Raw genomic sequence first — 23232 nt, forward strand, 5'->3', positions numbered from 1 at the left:
TATTTCTGAATTCCTGAATAGTATATCTGTGTTTTAGTGTTTCCTGCTTGTATCCCCAGTGCAGTACATGCATAATGCACACTGTGAAGTTCTCCTGGGAGAACCTAATGTCCTTTTAGAAGGAAGTGCAGCATCAACAACAGACTGTGAATGTTGTGTTTCTGAGATGGGACTAAATCATTAATTTGGTCATGCAAATTATATGTACTGTATACATATAGTGCATACTTTCAAAAAGGCAAGAATTGTGCATGAATTAGTCCTAAAACCTGGAAATTAATTAGAATTTTTCATTTTTTCCCTCATCTTAAACATTTTTAATGGTTATTTGACTAGACATCTGAAATAAAGCCTCTGGTTTTATTCTGCGGTGTAATATATCCCTCTTTTGTCTTTAAAAAAAAAGGTGGTTGCTACCAAGGGGTCAGATCAGTGCAAATGTACAGTCTGGTGCTTGTGTGTGGGCTCAGAAGGTAGAGCTGCTTGTCCACTAACGATCGGTGGTTCGATTCTCCGCATTTCCAAGTTTCCTCGGCCAAGAAACTGAACTCCAGAAGGCTGTGCCATGTGTTTGCGAGTGTTGATGAATTATTAGATTATATTTAGTTTCTATTAGATTACCAGATTGCATCGTAGCCTTTGCCATCAGTGTTAATGTGTGAATGTTGACATGTTGACTTATTTGCTCATTCACAGTGGCAGCTGCAGCACAAAGTACAGCCAAACACCTGCATCATGTCGTCTGTATTACGTTCTTCAGCGTGAATTAAGAAGACATGAAGCTCACAATTTGTAACACCTGCAAGTCCAAAATAAGCAGTGAATCTTCATTCATTTTTAATTAGGGAGGAGCATGTTCGTTTTGAGATTTGTCTGATTTGAGAGAAGGTCCTGTAAGATGTTGCAAAATGTAATTTATTTAAAAGTGAATGTTTTATTATGAACATTCCAATTTCCAAGAAATGTTTGTAATTACTGTCAGGTGTCGGAAAGTCAGGCTAGCTTAACAACTTTCATCAGCCACTTTCTGGCTCAAGTTTCCAAATTTGAAAATAACTTGTGACCGAAACTCTGACTGATTACCTGGCACCATGCGATGCTCAGAGTTCAGAAGCAGCCAACGTTTGCAGCATTTGGCTGGTATAAATGTCCCACCCGGGGAGACCTGCAGAGGAGGAGGCTTGCTTTTTTTCCTCATGTGATGGATTAGCTGCAGTTGCACACTAGGGTTGTCACTATCAGATTTTCACTACTTTTTTTCTCACTGTTTTTTTGCCAAAAATAATTTACAATTTGACAATGTTATCACAATATAGAAAATGTGACAAAATAACAGCATCAGTCCAGTTTATCAGCCCATTGTTTTGTAGTTGCTCAACATGAAAATGGTTAGAAAGCTTTCAATTGTTATTTCTTTGCAGAGGAATTCTCGCTTTGTGGACTTACTCATTTCTTAGTATTGAACAAAGTGACAAGATACGTATTATCTTTGGGGGACAGCTGCAACCGGCTTCTTCAGTATAACTGTATGGAGGGTTGTTCTGCAGGTGGCTATTGCTCAGGAGCTTTAGGAGGATATCCATACGCTTCTCGTATTGGCAGAACACTCATTGCATTTCTCAGATGAAGCTGTCTCACACCATTAAACACAGTGCACATTGTGATTTAAAAAGGTCTACCAGGCCTGTGCAATGTCTGTATAATCAGATACTTCCTTATATATTTAAATTGCACACATTTGTTTTCTCTCTCGCTTTGCCTTTTTTTCCCTAACTTCCGTGTATCTGTTCATCTCTTTTCATCACATGGCTCCATATCCATCACCTGCTCATTGCAGTGATACTATTTACTCCCACAATTCCTCCAACCTCTCAGTCTTAGCAGTGCTTTTGCAGCAATGGCAATGGTGTGAGGTACACGCTCCTGTCATTCTGCCAGTTGGTTTGTTTGCCAGTGTGGAGGTGGTTCCATCACGATGTGCAGGGATGATGCTACCTGGCACACGGACATCAAATTTATTGGAATGGATATTCAATTTCCATATCGTAGACATTCATTACAGAAAATATTTATTTTTAATCTTTAAATGGCTGGCACTTTAGATGCCAGCCCATCTGGTCAGCGCTCCTGTTCCTAACCTTTAACAGAGGAGGCACTGCTTTCAGCTCTATTCATTGTCCTGAATGCTGCAGCTCCCACTGATTCTGTTCCACATTGTTGACTTGCTATTCTTCTTTCACAAGAATCTCTCTCCCGTCACACATATGTATAGCATTCACTGCATTTGAGATAAACAGGAGCTGGAGCAGATGAATTTAAAAAATGGAGTGATCTAAATAAATACTGCATTTATTCATTGCACAGGGCTGAAAAGATGCTGTTCAGACCAGATCTATACTTCAGCATCACGACTCAGACGGTGGGTGCTTCCCTGGCCACTGCAGGGGTACTGATGACAGGCCATGCCGTCACACAGTCAATATAAAGCTATTAAAAGGGGGCATCTCGTAGCATGTGGCCGCCTACAGTCCACACACACAAAGAACTGCACATTGACAGGAGAAGGGGAAAGTAAGGCATGAGATAAATGATGGATATAATCTCCCCTCTGTCTCATTAGTATGTATGGGAGAAGGTGCAGCTTTACCACAAGACAAAAATGATAATACCACTCCTGGCTCTGCAAGATTTCAGTATATTAAGAGTTGAAGTGGTTCACAGGGGAACTGCAACACAGGTGTGCATATGAAATTACATAATACCCCCCCTTTTTTAAAATGTTCTCCTTTCTTTGACTTCACAACACTTATCTTCCAGGAACATAAAGTCAGGTGCTTATAATAACAAGTGGTAGTATATGTTAGAATGAGGAATAACTGTTGGATGGTAGTCGTGCAGGAACTGAGGCTTCTTTTCACATCCTGGCACTCTCTTCTGCATTATGAAAGCGGTCCAATGAGCGATTTGAGAGATTAAAATACAAATTGCAAGTCATTTGACAAGGAATCCACAAGTAAAGCTTTTATCTTTGGATTCCTGGGCAGTCCAATTATAAATGTGTTTGGTGGGAGATATGGTAGCATCACATCAGCAATATTTTGGGGCTTTTTCTGTGCTTCTGTGAAGTTGCTGAGCAAGCAAACGGAGGGCTGGATCCACTGGTTGCTGACTGATGTGCTCTTCTCCGTTTGTTATGCGTGTCAGCGCGATGTCAGACTGACATTAACTCGCGTCTGGTTGGTTGACAGGTTGGGTTGGCAGCCGGGCCACCAGCTTGTCTGTCTGCGATGTCAGCAACACTCGATGCTCCCTGCTCAGTTTGTCACCGCACATGAAATTCAGTCGTGGCAAACACACAAAAACTTGCTAATGTCTGGCAATATGTTTGGTGTGTGTGTGAGATATTTCTGTTTTTTTTATTTTTATCCCATTGACTTTTTCTGTCTGCGTAGGAAAAATATGCTGTCTGTCTACCTGTCGTCATTTTCCCGCCTCACAACTCCTACTCTTTCCTGTTTTCGTCTTGTGCCGTCACAGTTCTTACAAAGATCTTTTCAACTGTTTACTGTTTTCCATTCATCAATGCACATGTCACATATTTCTCTTTCAAGTTCCATTCCTTCCTCTTTCTAGAACTCTCTTCTTCACCGTTACTTGCTCCGGGTTGTCTTTCTCCACCTCCTCCTCCTCCTCTTGGAAGATCTTTCCCCTTCATTATTTATGGGGAGTGGCTGCGTTGTGTAGCTGTCAGATGCAGCAGACAAGAGTGCCATTTCCCCACCATGAACCTGCACTGCATCACAGGCTAATTTATGCCCATGTTCTCTGAAAGTAATGTCCCAGTCAGTGTGCCTGTGAATGGAATTTATCACAACTGTCATGGGTTGCCTCACAGCAGAATGGTTGTAAAGCTAAAATACAATGCTGTTACATATTTAGCACCTTTAAACCACAGCTGACACAATTTATGTAGTGTTAAAAGTCAAAATGTAATTTTCCATCTGTGAGTTTTCACTGAATGGTACAATGATTTTTTTGCATGCATGCAATGTCCATATAATCAAAAAATATGGACAGTGAGCTCAATCATAGTAGTTGATGAAACACTAAGTACAAAACACACACCAGGATTTTACTCCCGTCTGGTCTCGTCCCATGGTCTTCATCACTCGACCACCCATTTCACCATAAGCCAAAGTGGGCCAAGCCACACAGCTCAGCCCTGACATCTGGAAGAGGAGGGGCGGGGTCTTTAAACAGCTGGCAGAAAGGGTAGAAAGTGGGTTACTATCCTGGGTAAAGAGGTCAGAGCTATAGATTAGAGTCACACAGAGGGCAGCTAGGGTGATGTCCTGACTGCTGGCTTACAGCTTCTTTGTTGTGAGTCTGGTGACTTATTGTGGTTCAGATAAAAGACTATTAAAGAGATGTTTCATCTCTCATTCCGTCTGTTTACATGTATTTCTCTCTCTTTACTCCAGTCTCTCTCCTTCTCTGCTCTGTCCATGTTTTTTTTGATGTAATGTGAAACATGTCTATTGGACATGCACCAGGCTTTTAAGAATAACCACTATGTCCCTCAATATTCCCCATAGAATTGCTGGGATGTAAAGAGATGTTACATAATGGTGTGTGTGTGTGGCATTTACTGTCAGCACACTTGCGCCTTAGGCATAACTTTGATGAATTCAGACGTGTGACGCATAGAGATTATTTCTGTGGTTTTCCTCTCTGCTTGTTTCAGCTCGTACTTGAATTTAATACATATGTAACAAAATAGTAAGCTGTATTTCAGATTATATCGTCACTCATATTAGGGACTATATTGAACACAACCCTAGATGTTTTTTTTAATAATACTTAATTTAGTGTTTAGTCATGCATGTGCAGCTCGACATTGTTTTCTGCGTTGGAAAACTCTGGGGATGTCACAATGTGCTTTGACAGGAATGTACGCTGGTCTCCCGCTGCTCCGCTTTGAACTGGATGTCAAAGGAGCCAGATCGGAAACAAGAAGTCAGCTCAGACGCTTCTGTGCTCACTTTTCAAGTCTTCGTTCCCCTTAACACTCATGCATGTGTGTAGACTGACTCCCCCACAGTCCAAACATGCACATTTTTAAATGGGTTATGGATAACATCTACTTGTGAACACAGATGAATGAGAGAATATTGTGTGTTCTCCTACCTTTTTAATAATGGCAGATAGGTGAGGATGTCCTGGACGTTGAACATGATCACCGTGAGAATTGATCAACACTTGGTAAAAAGCATGGGACTGTAAACGTAGCACAGAGAAGCTCAGACTACAACACACACAGAGGGAGAGGGACTTCATTACCTGCTCAGGTACATTAATCCACTATATCTTTACAGAGCAACTAGCTGTTTTAATGCTCTGAATGTATAATAGAGCACCTTCGCAAGACCTTGCTGAGTGCGAGTGGTACTGCATCAATCACTTCATTGCTTTTCATCTCCGTGACGCTTGCATTTCTATTCTGTGATCATGAACAACTGATATACTGTGAAATTTCACCATCTGGGCTGTTTAACAGTCTTCTATCACAAGGATAATGGGATAGGAGAGCAAGTTGGCATCTAGATCTGGCTGACGGAAGGCAGTGACATTCAACTATAAATGTGAGCGTAATACAAAACAGATTTCAAATTAGGAATGCAGAAAAGAACACCGATCCAACACCATTGTTTACTATATAAGCTTTATGCTTCACTGTGGATGTGGTCTCGGACTTGAGTCCGCACCAGAGTACGTGGACTGTGTAACGATCTGCACCAGGCAGGGGTTGAACCACATTAGAGTTTGATGTAAACTGACTAAATGTTGACTTGTGAAAGTGCCCTGGAAGAAGTAAGAGGCTGTATAAATTGTATAGTATACAATCACATCAAACTGTTACTTCCCTTTTCGCTGCCAGGTCTTGAGGGAGAAATATACTGAAGTAGGGTGACATACAGCTGGAAACAACCTCAGCCTGAATCTCTCCTTCTCCACTATTCGCCTCCCCCATGTGTCCTATAATTAGATCGACTATGTGAAAGATATATTCCCTGCAATACAATAGGCCTCAGAGACCTCAAGAGACTTCCTTATTCTTATGTCTCTGTGCTCACAGGTTTCTATACACTGCATCGGTGTTCAGCGCCACCTGCAGGATTCACCACTTGAGATCACATGAGATTTTGTTCAAAGGTCCTTTATTAAAAGACAGGTTTACCCGCTCAGCTTTCTCTTGCTTAAAGATTGGATGCAGTATTTGTACAGAGTCTTCCCTTTTAAAAAGTATGATCAGGTCTGCACCTGGACCAGTAATGGTCCTGTAGTACATTGTGGTCTATTTGAAGGCTCAGTTCGGGGGAAAGGATCCTGCAGCATCTCCAGCATCCCAGTAGTGAGTCTCTTAGTCAAGTCCATGTTTATAAAATGTCTCTGGGGTGAAGATCAAATAGAGGCCACCTGTCGCACCTGAACGCAAATGCTGGCTGAGTATTATTATATTTTTCCCAGTTGAATGGTATTCTAATCAATGGTTGCAGTGCAATCTCTCTCGGTGTACCAGTGTTTGTGTGTTTCTATGTACATATGCAAAATTTGTAGGTGTGGCTGTTTTTATGTTTATCTTTCTGATGGATAAGTGCATGCGCTGGGATCTCTTTATTTGCCTGTGAAATATCACACACAGGTCTGTATATTACACACAACTTTTCTGCTCACATTATACACTATTTTTGTGTTCATCTAAAATAAGAGGATATGGTTTTGCCCCGAATCGCTGAGAAGCATATTTTGGGCTTTTTTTTGTGGTTGCATAGCAACACATGCCCATCAAGAGCAAGATCCATGCCCTAAAGGAAACAAACTCTCACAGAGTAGATGAGATGCAGACTTCTGTAGTGTGCCAGTTTTTTGGATTGACATACAGCTGCATTTTAGTTTCCTACTTTCTATCTATACACTTTGCAGTTCGCAGGCTCAGTTGTATTTATTAAAGAATACTTAATTTTCCATTCATGTTTTAGTCAACACATCGGACCAGTTAGGAGCCAGAGTTATTAAAATCAAAATAGATTTGGCTTTTAACTGCATGACCGTGAGAGTCAACACTGCATCACCTTGCCAGTGTGGCTTAGCAGCATGGCCTAGTGATCAGCAGCAAGATCATGATCATCCATCTCGGTGAAAGTGCATCCATCAACAGCCATGTGTCAGGTATCCTTGAATAAGACACCAGGCTGTTCACCACTGATGCAAGATTATTGGCTGATGCTCTGCGCTTAAGCACTTAAACACTAAGTTTGCTGGAGTTTTGAATAACCGATGGCTTTATCTGTTGAATGAATTGATGTTATTACTCCTACAACCGGACTATTTCACAGCAGTGCAATCTCTACTGTTTATGTATTCAGACAGGTTTAATAGGGAAGGATGCTTGTTTTTGTTGTAATCACCTCAGGTCACCCAGAACATCCACAATCTTGTGTCTACGTGTGCATGTTTGACTCATTTGAATGCTTATTTATAACTGCGTGCTTCACTTAAATTGTCGAATGGATTAAATTACCCTGCTCCTATTATGTGATCGATTCTGGCTGTATTAAAGAGGCACGCTTACTTAGAGGACCTCGTAATGTGGTTTGATTAATGTAGCCATTTTCTTCAGCCGGGCCAGGGAAATCAGGTTTCAGATCATTACTAAACTGCTCATGATCAGGTTTGGAGGAACTGATGGGTCTTGTTTTTTTTTTTTTTAGCTTGATAGTGAATGAACAGGACCCATTGTGTGAATTTGTTCACATTCGTTCTATACTAAACATGAAGCGGAGCAGCTGGCTCAAATGTAAATGTGTCTTTTCTTATGTAAATCAGCCTTTATTCACTATAAATACTCACAAATCAATACCTCTTCTATGTAAGTGTATTAAATGAATGCTTTTATTTTGTAAAAAAAAAAAAAGGCCTCTCACTGCAGGTTGTACTGTAGTCCAAGTTTTTTTTTTTGACCTACAGTAGATAATAATATCTAAAAATAACTGTAAAGATGAAAGATTATTGAACAGAAAATCAGATGGTGGTTTCAGAGAGAGAGGGGTGAGAAGTAGGTTTTATGTTGGGCAGCAGGAAGTGGCATCTCTTAACAGAACAAGAACACAAAGCCCTTCGTAATGACCAACGCAGCACCGGGTTATTGTTATGCAGGAAAGGAGGTGCAGCCGGGAAATTACCTGTCAACTCTGTGAGAAACGAGAGTCTGGCTTCACACAGTACCCAGGGCTACAGAGACACCACCTCCTCCACAAAGACACCACTCTCATGACGTACAATAACAATACGACACATAGATTCTTGTTCATATCCCAAAAGGAAAGTTTTCAAAGCAGTTTTTACGTATATATTTGCCCTTTTTTTAAATGTGAGTTTTTGAGTTGGCCATTTTACTTCTTTCGAGCAGCAGTCAAACTTAAACTGCAGGGTTCTGCTGAAAGACTTAAACAGTGAAGCAATGTCAAAAAGCCTCTTCACCACTGGACTAAATCCCCCACTAACATCTGGCTTTTATCCTCAGTGGGAAAGGTCACAATCTGCATGTAGCCTGTGACAATGACAGCAAACACAGTCTGAATCTGATATTTATCAGCTCCAACCACGATCAGCATGGATGGAAACGAGTTGAGTGAACACCCTCTCCGACATGCTGCTGTTAGGTAAATACCTTCACTTCCCACTAGTCAGTTGGAACTGGAGAAGCCTCTTGGTTGAGAGATGAAACGTCTTCAAAAACCTAAACAAGTCCAGCCTACGATAAAGCTTTTACCCCGCTAATCATCGAAACACACTTAATTGAAACTCGGCAGAAACTAGATTACTAACTAATCCAACAGTGTTTGTCAGTCTTTATGCTGTTCCAACAACGAGAGAGTTTGAAATGGACTGAATATGTTTTTGCATTTGTGAAGTTTAATGTGACAGAAAGGGTCATGTGTCAGTGAAATGATATCGGGACTGTACTGTTCATTAGCTCCAGACCAATCATACAGTGTTTTTTTTTTTTGGTTATATCCAATTTCATTTTGTACTACTTAAGCGGTTAATCTGATTCAGCTGTGGATTTGTGCATGTGTGTGTGTGTGTATGTGTGTGTGTGTGTGTGTGTGTGTGGATCTTTTGTGGGTTTTTGTTGTACAGCTTAACCTTAATTAAAGTTCAGTGGAGTGGAGTCAGTTTGACTAAGTAGTTTTTATGGCTTCATAACGTGTCCCGGAGCTGAACCGATGCTTGTGCACTACATCCACATAATCTACCCTAAACCCCTTTGTGCCCTTCCTCTCAGGCTGCGAGCTGCAGATGATATGCACTGTGTGTGGTTGGAGTCTGTTGGCTTGGGATATCCTATTGAATATTTATCCTCCTCATGTCAAGGTGTGATACATCACCTGTCTTTTGTTATTGAAGTATCGGCTTCCTGTCTCTGATTCATTGTTTATAGCCCTACTACACACTGTCTTTGTCCATGTGATCACACACACACACACACACACACACACATGCACATATCCCCCTGGTGACGATGCTAGGATACAACATGTCCATCAATATTTGCAATGCAATCTCCCAACTTCGTTTTTTCTCATCAAAGTAGTATCAAGTTAATGGAAAAGGAAATTGATATTGATTGATGTTTTTAATGGATTCTGTTGGGGATTCAGTCACGGGGGTTTTCTGTGAAATGCTCAAGGCTTGCATCCAAACACACACAGAGCACTTTCCACTGGCGTTCTCCAGGGGTCATTTAATGTAAATTTAAAGTGCTCCGATAGTTGAATCTCACCGGATCGGTGCAACACGCGAGCTGTAATGGAACTCTTTCTTTTGCTGTGCTTACGTTGTGCTGCTGGGTTTTATTTATTCAGAGAGCGTGCTTGTACTTCTTTTTAGTTTAGGATTAAATTACCTTTTATACAAAGCATAAATGGGAATTGTTGGTTTTATTAAATTGTCTTTGTGCTCATAAACCTTAAATAAAATATTGTAACCTTGCATTTGTGTGTATATCACAGCTGAATACTTACAAATTACGATGAACTGCAGGCCAAAAAAATGCGCTCTGGGACCGGGGGACACGCTGAAAATGAGGTTGTGGTAGCGATTGTTCAGTTCTCTGTCATCTTCAATGACTCACACAACTGCAGCAGGTGGAGGAGGATGCTTGGGCTGCCTTTTCTTTTCTTTACACCAAAAAACATAAAAAAAAACGTGGTCTCCCAATATGCTTGTTGTTTTATCAGTTGTAAATCGGCAGCCTGGTTGTGTTTGTTTAAGACTTCATTGATCCCGTCATGTCGCTCCCTCTAAGAGCTTACACTGTCTGCAAATCCATTTCAAATCCTGTGCTCCCTTTTATGTTTGTGCATGCATTGCTTGTGTGCTGTCTGTTAGTGTTACTGTATGGAGACGAATACATTCATACATTTGCAACAGCGAGTTAAAAAAAACATGCCTGCTAGCGTTTTTCTGTTGGCACAGTGTGTCTGGGGATTACCATCTTTTTTTTTTCTTTTTTAATCATTGTGTGTTATGATGTGACCCAACTAGACATTGTTTTGATCTGCGTCTCTCTGTGTCACCGTTTGTCACATTCTTGGACTAAAGGGCTTAATGTTTGCATGGTTTGACCCCAGCAACTGTTGTCCAATCCTATTGGTTGTATCCACTCCCATTTCAATTACAGTGACTTAGATTCACTGTTGATCCCAGATTTAACCTCTCTGAAGACGGAGCTTTAACTCGCTGTCCCTGAATGCTCACAGTGTATTGAATTTTTGAGATTGAGATTTTCCTTTTCCACAAAATATTGACTCCATTTCCCTTGCCTTGTTTGTGAGCAGGTGCTATTAAAAGTGCACATTTTGATGGGAGTTTATGGGGAGTCTTCTCATATTTGCATTTTGATCCTAATTTTAGCTTCATGGGATTTGCTCTTATGCTACAGTAGTAGTCTGTTAGTAGCCTCCCGGTGGCCCACTAGCATGTTTCTGATCTTTTCTAGTTATTCTTCGACTTATCTCAGTATGATATTCTGGATAAACATGACAGGGGTGCCCACGCACTGTCTAATGGGAGTTTGAGTAGGCCGTAGTGGATCTCAGAGCCTTGTTCATGTGGTTTGCTAATGGGCCCTCTAGCTCCAAGGGGAACCACGGTTGGAGCCGGTGGGGGGGCTTCCTGTCGGAGTGGATCACAGCACTGACCTCAGGGCTGCAGTGTGACGTGTAAACCACAGTGATGACCCCTTCCAAAACACTTAAAAGCTTCTTGATGAGTCCTTGTCAGACAACACATTATGTATTGATTTTCCAAAACATGAGGAATTTCTTTTTACCCGTCCAGTCTCTTCTTTATACGATTGATTCACAGCATAGTGTTGCTGCAGCGAAAGTTTTTACTTGCACATGTGCCGACTTGATTGTGCATATTTGATGTTAACGTATATATTTTGTTGTGGGAATACACAGATGTGTCTGGCTTATGTAGGTGCTTCTTCCCTCCTTTTTCTCAAAAAGAAGTTTCTTCTTTTCCTCTTTCTAAAATGATAATGCTGGAGTAAGTTGGACTGCACCTGTAAGCCTAACTCATGTAGCATGTCATCTCTCTACAGGGCATCAACATAGTGGGGCCCAGTAATGCAGAGCCTCCACCTCAGCCCCCGTGTCCAGCCATGTACCAGCTGGATATCGTCCTGAAGAAAGGGAACAACTTGGCTATCCGAGATCGGACAGGTAGGAGCTCCGTTGGCGTTTACTCTTCCTGTTAACATCATTGAGCTTTATGTCAGGAGGCATGGTGGACAACTTTATCAAGCTTCTACTTCACTGGCACAGGCGGTCAGGAAGCTACCACCTTCAAACAACTGACTGTCTCGTCTATTTGGCCCGATCCATCTTTTATATGCGCCTCTTTTTGTCAAAACAATATTTCTTTCCCCCTACCTCTTTTCACCTCCTATTCTTCTCCTCCTCACATTTCACACCCTGCCTTTCTCACAATCTTTCCCCACCATGTGTGGTTTTATTAAATTGCACACCTCGTCCACACACACCTCACTCCACTTTCCACGTGTGAAGCGAGATGGAATTACTGGGAATGATGTGGCACATTTCCTGTGCAGCAAGGCACGGAAAGGAAACAGCTGTGGCTTAATCTAGAACATTGTCACATTAGGAGCCAAGATGGTCGGTTACCTTTTTCACAATATGAAATCATCGTGCGAGTCCCTACCTCGGGGTTTCCACAGTGTGATCATGGCTTGTAGTGTAAGACTATACAGAATAGTTTATTTTATGTAGCCTGTACTCTCACGTGTTAAGGATAAATATTTGATTTATCTACTTTATAATTAAAGGTCCTTAAATAGGCTAAGTGACACTTCATACCGGTTGAAATGGGGCAGTGGGGCAGTAATTAAGTGCTAGCTTGAGTCGTTTAATTCATTGCACGTACTTATTTCTCCCACTGTGGGAAGAAATTAAGTTCCTTTTTGCAGCAGTATAAAAGATAATATCTCATGTTAAACCACTCTGCTGCACAGTATTTGTCCGCTTCTTGAAAATTGTGATTTTTAAGTGCAGGACAGATATGCTGGAGGTTGTCTGAAAACAGCTCCTATACTGTTTTTAAACACACAGTTATGTCTTGCGTAGTGAAGGAAAAACAAGGTCAGAAATTCTCCTATAAACTCTCACAGACTGTAAAGACAGTGACAGATTTCGAGGTCTCATTAACGCCATGGCGACAGATCGGAGTAAGCTGCCCTGCTGTACATTTTGCCGGACTACCTGTCGGTCTGGATAATGAGCAGTGGGGTGCAAAGCTCACCTGTCCTGTCCTGAGTCTGTCAAGTCGGCTCATTATAGAGAGCGGGAGCGAGAGAACCGGTCAAATAACAGAGAATATAGTGGATCGTATGAGCAATGCAATAAGTTGTTTTTGTTACAGCGTTCAGGGAAGGCTTCTTGGGAATATCGATGAAATCTTGGTATGTTGCCATGTCAAGATATGTTCATGTTGCTGTCCTGCAGTAGGTGAAGAATGAATTGCAGAAGACTGACATAGGATCAGTGGTTTACCATTAGACCATCAGTCTAGGCTCCCTCGTCAGAAAAGTTGTCGAATAAAAGTAGTTTTGTGGGAGGAAAAGCAATTAAGTCCCGTTGCCTATTGATTCACTAGAATCCCCATGAATTATACATTATATAGATGGTTTCCAATGATGTCGTCGATACTTTTTTGAGAAGTCAAACAAAAAGCAGTTGAGCTGAAACTAATTGACAACTCTACAGAGATCCACAGGTTGCAAGTTGCTTTGCCGATTCTGTTTCAGACTCGGGTCTGCCTGCCAATTGCTGATTCAGGTTTAATTTATAAGCACTTTAATTAACAGTGAGGCTCCAGAGTCCTGAAGTCTGTGTAAATCATCAATTCTTCTGTCATTGGTTATCCTTAAGTGGTAATTTGCATTAAAACACACAATTCAAATGATGAGGAAACACATTTTATTTTTATTTAAATATTTACTTTGGCATTAATAGTTTTCTATATCGCTGTGTTTACATTTGAACACACCATTATAGCATGATGCAAACATTTCTTGTGCAAAGACATGTACCTTTACCCCCTTAATATTGATAATATATGTGCCTGTTTATTCTGCTGTGGTTCTCAGAGACGTTGGTTGTTATCGAGTGCACTGAAGGAAAAATTTCCTTCATTCTAAGAAGACCGCTTTGCTCGCTCACTTATCCGGTGTTAACAAAAAAAATAATCCCTAGAGCCTTTTTGGGAGCTTTTTCCCTGACAACCACAATAATTTGCTGGCATTGTCATCAGTCTCTCTCCAGCCTGAACCAACCATTTAGCAATTTGTTGCCAGAAGAATCAGCCAGCACTTGACATGCGTTATTAGGACAAGATAACAAAAATAAGCACTGGATGTGGATGAAAGAAGTCGACAAATGGATTTCACAGTTGTTGTGACAACAAGGTGAAGCTTATCCTGCCTGTGTTTGTTCACAACTGCCTGTGACGATACCGCAGTGGATTTAAACTGCAGGAAGAAAGACATTAAAAGCAGTGAATAAAAAGGAGCTTGAGTGATGGTGATGTGATGATAGCCACACCTTTTCATGTTTATTGTTCCAGCCCGTCAAATAGCTTTGCTTCGAAGGACCACAGACGTCCTCGCACAGGGCCTTCGTTTTGACCTTAACACCTGTAAAGGTTTGTGACTCGGTGTTGATGTAATTGCGGTTAAGAAATCAGTTCAGTGACAGAATATAAACACCTGGCAGAGTACTCAGTGACTGTAATCTGAGTTTTTTAGTTCCAGACCAGCTGATGATCAATTATTTAATTTATAGAGAAACTGATCATTTGATATATCTATATGAAACAATACGTCACTGTACACCATGAGAGGAACTCTGTAGCAGTCCTGACATTTTAGAGATTTAATTGATTGTCTCATTTTGACTGTTTTTCCTTAATTTTGTCTTAATTTATATTAGATTAAATATTACAACTAAATTAAATATTAGATAATGTAGTCCTCACCTCATGGTCTTTTTCCTGCTGGCTGTTGTTTCTCATCGGCTCCTCACGATTGATCGTTCCTTCTTGTTTTCTATTCTTAGCTTCATGTTATGAATGAATCAAACCGATGACTAACAATTGGCATTGTGTTTATTATACAGTGCATTAATATGAGTGTGGAGATTCTACAGCCGACAGTCAGCTTAATGATGTTGTCTGCAGCACAATCCTTTCTTAAGAAAACAGTGAGCGGGCCAGAGTTTGACACCACAGTTGGCATGTTGTCTGTTGTTTGATTTCAACTCCCCTTCATTGCTTTCTCACCTCCCATGCTTCTTCTTTCACATGCTGTGCAGTTTTTTTTGCTTTGTTTTTTTATTTTTTATTTCTGCTCATTCAGCAGTGCCTATTAAGCTAGAGCTCTTACCCTAATAGCATCTCCAACTATGCATTGTGATTGCAGCACGATCGTGTTGCAAATTAACGAAGGTTCATTTTGGGGAAAATGTCAGCTGAGGGCAGGAAAGTAAACTCATCTCAGCAGAAAGCAGCAAGAGGTGTGTGTGTGTGTGTGTGTGTGTGTGTGTGTGTGTGTGTGTGTGTGTGTGTGTGTGTGTGTGTGTGTGTGTGTGTGTGTGTGTGTGTGTGTGTGTGTGTGTGTGTGTGTGTGTGTGTAATTGTAATGAGACGAGCTCTAAATCCATCTGTCAGCATCCCATGATAGAGTTCCTTGTCTTTGCAGCCTTTTACTGCCAATACATCCTCTCGAGCAGATTGCATTCTGGGTAATGGGAAACCCCAGAGCTGCAACCATCAGTCAGTCCTGACACTACATATAGAGCAGCTGCTCACACGCACGTGCACGTTCACGGCCACACACAGTGCCCACGAGCTGAGCATGAGGCCGTCCCCGAGCGTGGCCGAGGGGTTTTATGGGCCGTTCAACTACGCTCTTCTCCCTCTCCCGTTCTCACATCTCAAGCACCAGTGAGCCTCCTTCATGGTGAGGTTCTTAATAGCAGCCTTTTTTTGACAGGTAATGTGTTACTATTGGCCCTCCAGCACTCTATATCGGCAAAAACAGTTAGCAAGCAAGAGGAAGAAAAACTTCAGAATGACTGAAGATCTTAAAGTCCAGCTGTAGCGGCATTTCAAGGGTAGCTTCTGTTCTGTACTGTGGGAGTAGGGCAGGATAGGAAGGCAGGACATAATGGGGAGAGGAATTTGTTTTCATCATTGAAAAGATTAGCCCTTGACCATGGAGAGCTGAATTTGCAGATTGATTGGATGAATGTCGTGATGTAGTGTGTCATATTTTGCTTTCTAGGAAGAAAAAGACACCGGAGTTTGACTTAAAAATACGAAGAAATAGATTTTTTTTGGTGAATGGGTGCACAATTTGACCAGGGTTGTGAGCTAAAAAGATTAAAAAGGCATTTTCATTTCAGCTCAATTTTAAGGTGAATAATGAGGTCAATATGGTGCCATTTTTATGATTTCATAGTGGAAATAAATTTCCTCTTTTAATGGGTAATTCTCAGGGTGAGACCGTTTTTTAAAATTTTAACGGTGTAGTGGGAACATTTATGCAGATTTGTTAGATTAACATAACTGCTCAATAACTGAATGTCGGGGTCTCCCGGATAGTGATTGCCTATTTTATATTTCCTGGTCGAAGGAGCAGCTGTAAGAAGGTGGATAAAAATGAATAAAACTCGCTCCATTATTTTTGCTCCTTGCTCACAAAACTCTGGTAATTTGGCGAAAGCTTTTATTTTGAAGCTGCGACATCAGAAAATGTTGGGTTTCCATCAGCAGTAGCTGAACATGACTCATACTCAGCTGTGCTCAAATCCAAAGATGATTTGAAACCTATAGTTTTGCCCACATGCTGTCCACACCTCACTGTGATCCCAACTCAACGTGGGCCGGCCATCCTTGGCATGTGGTCTGACCGGATCCCGATGAGAGCATGATCCCATCTGGGAAGGTACAGCCTTGGTTAGCTTGCATTGAAATGCGACTTGTGTAACCAAGACCTCAATGTACTGTAGTTGTAATGTTAATAAGTAAACCTGTGCTTTTCATGCATTTCAAAAATGTCTGCAGTGGAAAATATGTCATTTCTGCTTTTATCACCATGGCTTTGTGAGTAAATGTATCATCTTTAGTATTGCCTAAGGTTTCCGCCAGCAAATAGTTGTTTTGGTTTTCTCTGCTTTTAAGGTTAATGATGTTTTTCATGAAAGTTTAATGATTTGTTTGATTTTTTTTTTCATGCCTCCTGTCTAATTCACCGCAGGAAACCCAGCTATTTATATTTGTTGCTGTAAAAGTAAGCAATTAAAGTGTAAATGAATGTAGATGTTGTTTTTCCAGCCACCGATCTCTGAAGAAAGTATTTCACTACATTTTAATGGAGCCATCAGACATTTGATTAGTCATTTTCATAAATGGAATAGTCAGGCACATAGAAGATATTGTCATAAAATCAACTTTTCTCATATTTGACGTCTGTGCAACAGGTTTACTGGTGGACTGAAAGGCACTGATTTCATACTGACATTATACATTATTGATGGCTTTCTGATGCTGTCAGCATGCATGTTTTATCTAACGCTGAGTTGGACTCAGTTGAGCTGCTCCTGCTATTTTTCACTTTTAAATCCTTTAATATGTGACTACTTATCAGAGTACATTTAAAGGGAACTTCATTGGTCTACTGTAATACCCAAAGCAGTGAGTTAGTCTTTATTTCGTGTCGTGTGATACTTATTTTTAGAACATAATCTCACACTGTCCTCCATAGAAATGTAATTACCTGCTCATATATTAGCATTTAATAATTCAGCACCGTTTGTCTGCCCGGCGCTGACACAGAAAGTTATTGATCATGAATGTGTAATGAGTGGCTGCAGATTAATGATGAAAATGAGCAATGAAGTCGTTACTTGTTCTGCACATCATTTGAAGCCTTTATGACGGAAAAGAGCTTTTTATTTTAGAAATGGAAGGCTAATCCCAACGCTGTATCATCATTATCGTCTTTCACCCGTCAGTCAGTAACACGCTTATTAAAAGGCTTTGACCAAGATAGCTGTTAAGTGGTCTAGAGTTTGAACATCGCCTTATCTCCCATTATCTTCATATTATGTAATTCGAACCGCAGCAGAAGCCTCTTCTCCCCATCAGACATATCTGAGAACTATCTGCTTTATCGGCTTTCTCCCCCACTGTCTCAGTCGTCTTTCGTTTTTCCAAAATGTTATATTCAAGTTATACCAGGCATCGTATCTGACAATATTGTCACGGGTGCAGTTTGTTTTATTTCCCCGCTGCCTCTAAGAACATGCGACTGAAAGCACTAATGATCAGGTGCATCAATCCTTGGCACTTCTCTGTTTGTCTGAGGATGATAATGGTTTTGCAGTGAAAGTCAGAGGGAATGGTTGTGTTTTTTTCAATGTAATGACCACTTGTCTTTGTGTGTGTGTGTGTGTGTGTGTGTGTGTGTGTGTGTGTGTGTGTGTGTGTGTGTGTGTGTGTGTGTGTGTGTGTGTGTGTGTGTGTGTGTGTGTGTGTGTGTGTGTGTGTGTGTGCGTGTGTGTGTACGCTATAAAAGCCTCAGCTACTCAAACACACGAGCAGAGAGTTTTTCATCTCCAGTCACCGTAGTACGTGTGACATAAATCAAACTTCAGTAAATGCTCAGGGGTCTGTCTGGAGAATACGGAGGCATGCTTGCAGGTCTTTGCTGTTTACTCCCAGAGCACCAGATGTCGGCTTTTAAATGAAAGCATTTGATGAATGCTTCTGTATTCCTGCCCCTTATAATGATCGTTACATCACAGCTTTAACTGCTGGAACCGATGGGGGAAAAAATCACAGTTCATTATATTTTACTATATTGCATGCTTATATTAGCTGCCCTTTATGTGGACAAACAGCACATTTACAGTGGTTGGAGACACAGTTTTCTCTGTAATTAAGTAACATTAGTCTGATGCTGCTCATTTAACATAGGAAAAACAACAACTTTGTATAAAATATGTATATAAGTATGTGCTCCATTACCTTTGGCATGTCGATGTTGCACATCGGTTTTCATTTCACCATCCTGCTTCCTGAAGAGTGAGACTATATCAATGCAATAACTTTCACTAAGTACCTTTTCCCCCGCAAAGAAATCAACTGGAAGTCAGTGTGATGGACCTAAGTAATGTAATTTAATCCAGACAGCTGGATGGGGATGGAAGAGAGAGAAGGAATATGGTGAGATGAGGGGAAAGTAGAAAGCAGCAAAGAAGTGGATTGTGACAAAGAGATCGACGAGAGAAAATCTTCAAAAACACAACTGCAGATTAAAAACAAGAAAAGAAAACATAATACATAGAAAGGCTTTAGTCATATCCCTGGAGTGTGAGTGTATGCTGTGAATGGATACACACTGCCTCCCTTTGGTGACGGCTGGTATGTGAGAGATCGAAGTGTCTCCACCTCACGAGCTTCATCTTGCTGCGTCTGCAATGTGGGAATGCATTCATAGGTTTGCATTCTGGAGGAACTCATAGATCACTCTGCTTTCTTCATGAATATTAACTTGACAGCAGCAACAAATTGTCCAATTGCATGAGGTGAAAATAAGGTAGAGCAAGCATCACTCTCCAATCGGAAGATCGGTGGTTCAATCAATATGTGCAAGATACTGAACCCCAAACTACCTCATACAGGTGGCACCTTGCATGGCAACCTCTGCCATCGGCCTATGAATGTGTGTGTGAATGTTATTGTTTATCATAGATTGTACTCCGGTAGTCTTGCTTACTGGTAGACAGACACTAAGCAGCATTTTAATGACCATTAGGTGTGTGTGTGATGTTTCCAACTCCCCATGAGGAAGACAGAGGCCAGCTTTTAAAAACAAGTCTATGAGGGGCTTTCAGATCTGCCTATGCACCACACCCAAGGCAGGCTCACTTACCTGCTGCTGAGTGCACCGCTGGGTCCTCTCACAGCTTTATTTCTCCTCCCAGCCACCGTTACGCTGTTAGTGGTTGGTTTTAATAGCGTCATTAAAGATGAATAGCTTATCAACAACCACTCACTCGCCAGCTCATCCACCCACCGTGCTATGACGGGGCGAGTCACTTTAGAAAGAAGAAGAGAGAATTAGCCCCGCTAATCAACACATTCAGGTGACTTAAATGAAATGTCTGTAGTCCTCGGCTCCTATGGCACCTAGCTTCATTCGCCAGTTAATCAGTGTGTGATACATCGGCTCCTTCTACCGGTCTCCCTCTAACCCAGCACTTCCATTTCACAGCCTTCTGCCTGCGAGGTGGACAAACATCCAGGGTGCAGCCATCCATCAAACCTACTCCCTTCAACGCAACTGGCTTCAGGCGTTCTCGTCAGCCGTTATTCATTCAGGCATATTGATCCTACAATACCTATTTATCATTGACCTGTCCACCAGCCCGTATGTGGGGCAGGCACTTCTTTATGGACTTTGCCCAACTGTGGGATATACTTAAATAAATATGCATAAAATACATATAAATGTCATATATGCTGGTTGATTTCCAAGAAAAGCACCACTGCCAGATCTCCTCCGAGCTCTACCCACGCGCTCTCATTTTCAGCCACCACCCACCTACAGCACCGAGCGTATCCATTTCATACTTCCAGCCTGCGTTTTGTGTTTATGGCGCCTAAAGCTGGCAATGTGGCGTGCAGCGCCAGTGATGTGTGTCCGGGGAATATCGACCCGGCAACACAGAGAGGGAGACAGATGGACAGAGAGAGGGAGAGATGCTGCAGTTTTAGAGATAAGTGGCTTTGCCTTCACGAATGGAGTCATTAGATAGTTCATGAAGTATCACCTCATGATACATGATACAGTTTGATTTATTCCATGCTTGTGTTTTACATAATTCTGCATTATTTTTTGTCAGTTATGCTACACATTAATGCCCCCCCAGATATTTCTGGCTTTATCTCTTCTTTTTTATATTCCTGTCACCCTTGTCCTCTTGCTGCAGCACGTCTGCAGTGATATGTCAAAGGCAACCGTGTGTCTGAGGGTGTGTTTGTAGTATCTCTGCTGGTGTGCATGAGGACATTTAAATATGTTTGACATGTTTTTCTGCTTTCATGTCAAAGCTTTCTGTCAGCTGAGAATCATTCAGCGGTTTTTAGATGAAAATAAAAGGATACAATCAGGGTTTCCACCACTCTATTGCAAGCCCAACGTAATGTTAGCGAGGGTCCAGGTGAGAGAGAGTATCGGCAAATACTGAAATGTAAGAACCTGGTCCTAAAAACCATTTGCAATTCTATGCAGCTTTTCGCTGATCTTCAAGAGCACTGCCTTTTAAATTTGAGGGCGTTTGATTGATTTCACGATCATATTTTGTAATACTTTCCCTCCAATCCCTATCAATAAAAAAAGGCAAATAGCCAAAAAATAAATAAATAAAAAGTCTCCTATCTCTTCTCAAACCAGCCCTGCCTCGTTGGCTGCATTGGCTTTAATTCTGTGTGTCCTTGACGGGCCGTTCCACTTTAACAGAGTTTATCCTCATTCACCCTTCAATGCTTTATAATATGGATTTTCCTTGCTTCCTTTATGTTTAGGGGCACAGGTAGCTGCAGCTATTTGATGTGGTTATTGACCACAGCAGCCACTGTAGAGTCAATAGGAATAGCAGTGACAGACAATGAAGAGTTGTTCTTAAGTTGAAAGGCTGTGCTCTTGAATAAACACAGGAGGAAAAGCTGTCAGTCTTGCCATTTGGCTCTTTACTTCCTCTGATTAGAAATAATAAAGTTGAGTCAGATATTTGACCTCGCCCTCTTGCTTATCATAGAATATGACCATTTTCTTCTGATGAGACTTCCTCGCTGTCAGCATCGTCTATGAGACTGACAGAGCAGATCATCATAAGTATACATTATTATACACCCAGGTCAAGGTAGCTTTGAGTTTTCACATACGGTATATATAGATGATCCATGTACTGAACAGCAGATTCCTGTTTTACCCCAGAGACCCTGGCAGAAGTGATAAACCACAATCAAGAATCGTTGGATAATAGGATTCTCTCGTGTCCCTCGTGATTTGCTTGGTAATCACGTTGACCGGAGGGGAAGATAACATGGCACTGATTTGAGAGACGACAAACGGATCAGTCCAGGGTACCGTTCCACTGGACGTCGTTGCTCTTACAGTTAGACGAATAAACACTGCAACAGTATGCTTACTCACTAGTGCTTTGAATCATGTATGATGAAAGTTTTTACATGAAAACCCAGTTCAGTTCAGTGTAGAGGATACAGATGTTTTCCTATGGGCTATTTAATAGTGTGTTTCTGTCTGGTCATAGTTTTTCTTTGTCTGGCACACCAATTGATTCTGAATTTTGTGGACCTTTTGGTTATAGAATGTTAAAAATAGAATGGACACAGGAGGATTGAACTTATCAGGGTAATACAATTCAGATTTATATCCTCTCTATTACCCCTTGGGCATCATGAGGAATAGTGAATATGACTGTTTGTAAGCATGCAAGCCTAATGGTCGTTAATAAATGCATATTAAACAGAGAGACACAATAATACTACAATACTCATTGATCCCACCAAAACTATTCTACAAAATAGCAAATGTAAATCAATGGCACCACCTAGTGGTCAAATAGATGCACTGTGTGAGATGTGTATAATCAAGCGCCCAGCTTCAGCTTTAAATACTGGTAATCATGTGACCAACAATGGAGCATTAGTCACGTGATATGCCCGATTCTCTCCGTAGGCCTTCAGATGCTGCAATGCTATTTTGAATGCTTTTCACAATACTTATTTTAGATAATACCATATCATTAATTACATAGGTTGAAGAAGATGATCTGCTTAAACTTCATATTTGACTCTTTTCCGTACAGATGTTCGGGCATCCTTTGGTATAATTTCGGTAGTACTCTTCTTAATCGTATTAAAGGTATTTCTGTGTTTGTGGTCTTCCCCTGTAGGGACCAGCGACCCGTATGTGAAGTTTAAGATTGCAGGGAAGGAGGTGTTCAGGAGTAAGACCATCCATAAGAACCTCAACCCCGTGTGGGATGAGAGAGTAAGCCTCCTGGTGGAAACGCTGAAGGACCCGCTGTATGTCAAGGTACAGCAGATAAGTCCTGAACTTCAAATGTCATTTCTTAACTTACTTGGCAAGCTATTTTTTATGCCAGAAATGACAAATGAATGTGACAGATAACAGTGTCTTCTGTTGACAGTGTGTATTGTGTCTTTGTAGGTTTTTGACTATGACTTTGGACTTCAGGATGATTTCATGGGCTCAGCATACCTTCACCTGGAGTCACTGGAACATCAGAGGTCTCTTTGTCCTTTATCTTCTCTCTTTTATTTTTTATCCTAACACCTTACACACCCTCAATGTCTTACCCACCTATAAACACAATATTTTTGTGTGGATGCACTATCATGTTTCCTCCCATGATTGTATTTGAAGTGCTGTATTGGTAGCTGCATTCCCCCAGTAATGATCAACTATAGTCTGCTGTCTCCCTCTAGTGGCAGTTTTTGGTAACTCACCTAACCTCATGAAACATAAGA

The 23232-nt window shown here is 41.2% G+C and overlaps 1 protein-coding gene across 8 annotated transcripts in view; it reads left to right on the forward strand.

Annotated features, from left to right (window-relative positions):
* mctp1a (multiple C2 domains, transmembrane 1a) overlaps window positions 1-23232 on the forward strand; it is a 455748-nt gene that overhangs the window by 24066 nt on the left and 408450 nt on the right. For all 8 annotated transcript variants that reach the window (XR_014598230.1, XR_014598231.1, XR_014598232.1 and 5 more), the window contains exons 2-4: window positions 11675-11795; window positions 22635-22777; window positions 22913-22992. Coding sequence is in view for 5 of the 8 variants with exons in the window: in XM_084025756.1 (XP_083881882.1) it covers window positions 11675-11795; window positions 22635-22777; window positions 22913-22992 (344 nt within the window). In the remaining 3 variants the exon portion in view is untranslated. The remainder of the gene's footprint in view (window positions 1-11674; window positions 11796-22634; window positions 22778-22912; window positions 22993-23232) is intronic.

The sequence above is a fragment of the Eutrigla gurnardus genome (genome assembly GCF_963514095.1).
Source record: "Eutrigla gurnardus genome assembly, chromosome: 13".
NCBI classification, from domain to species: domain Eukaryota; kingdom Metazoa; phylum Chordata; class Actinopteri; order Perciformes; family Triglidae; genus Eutrigla; species Eutrigla gurnardus.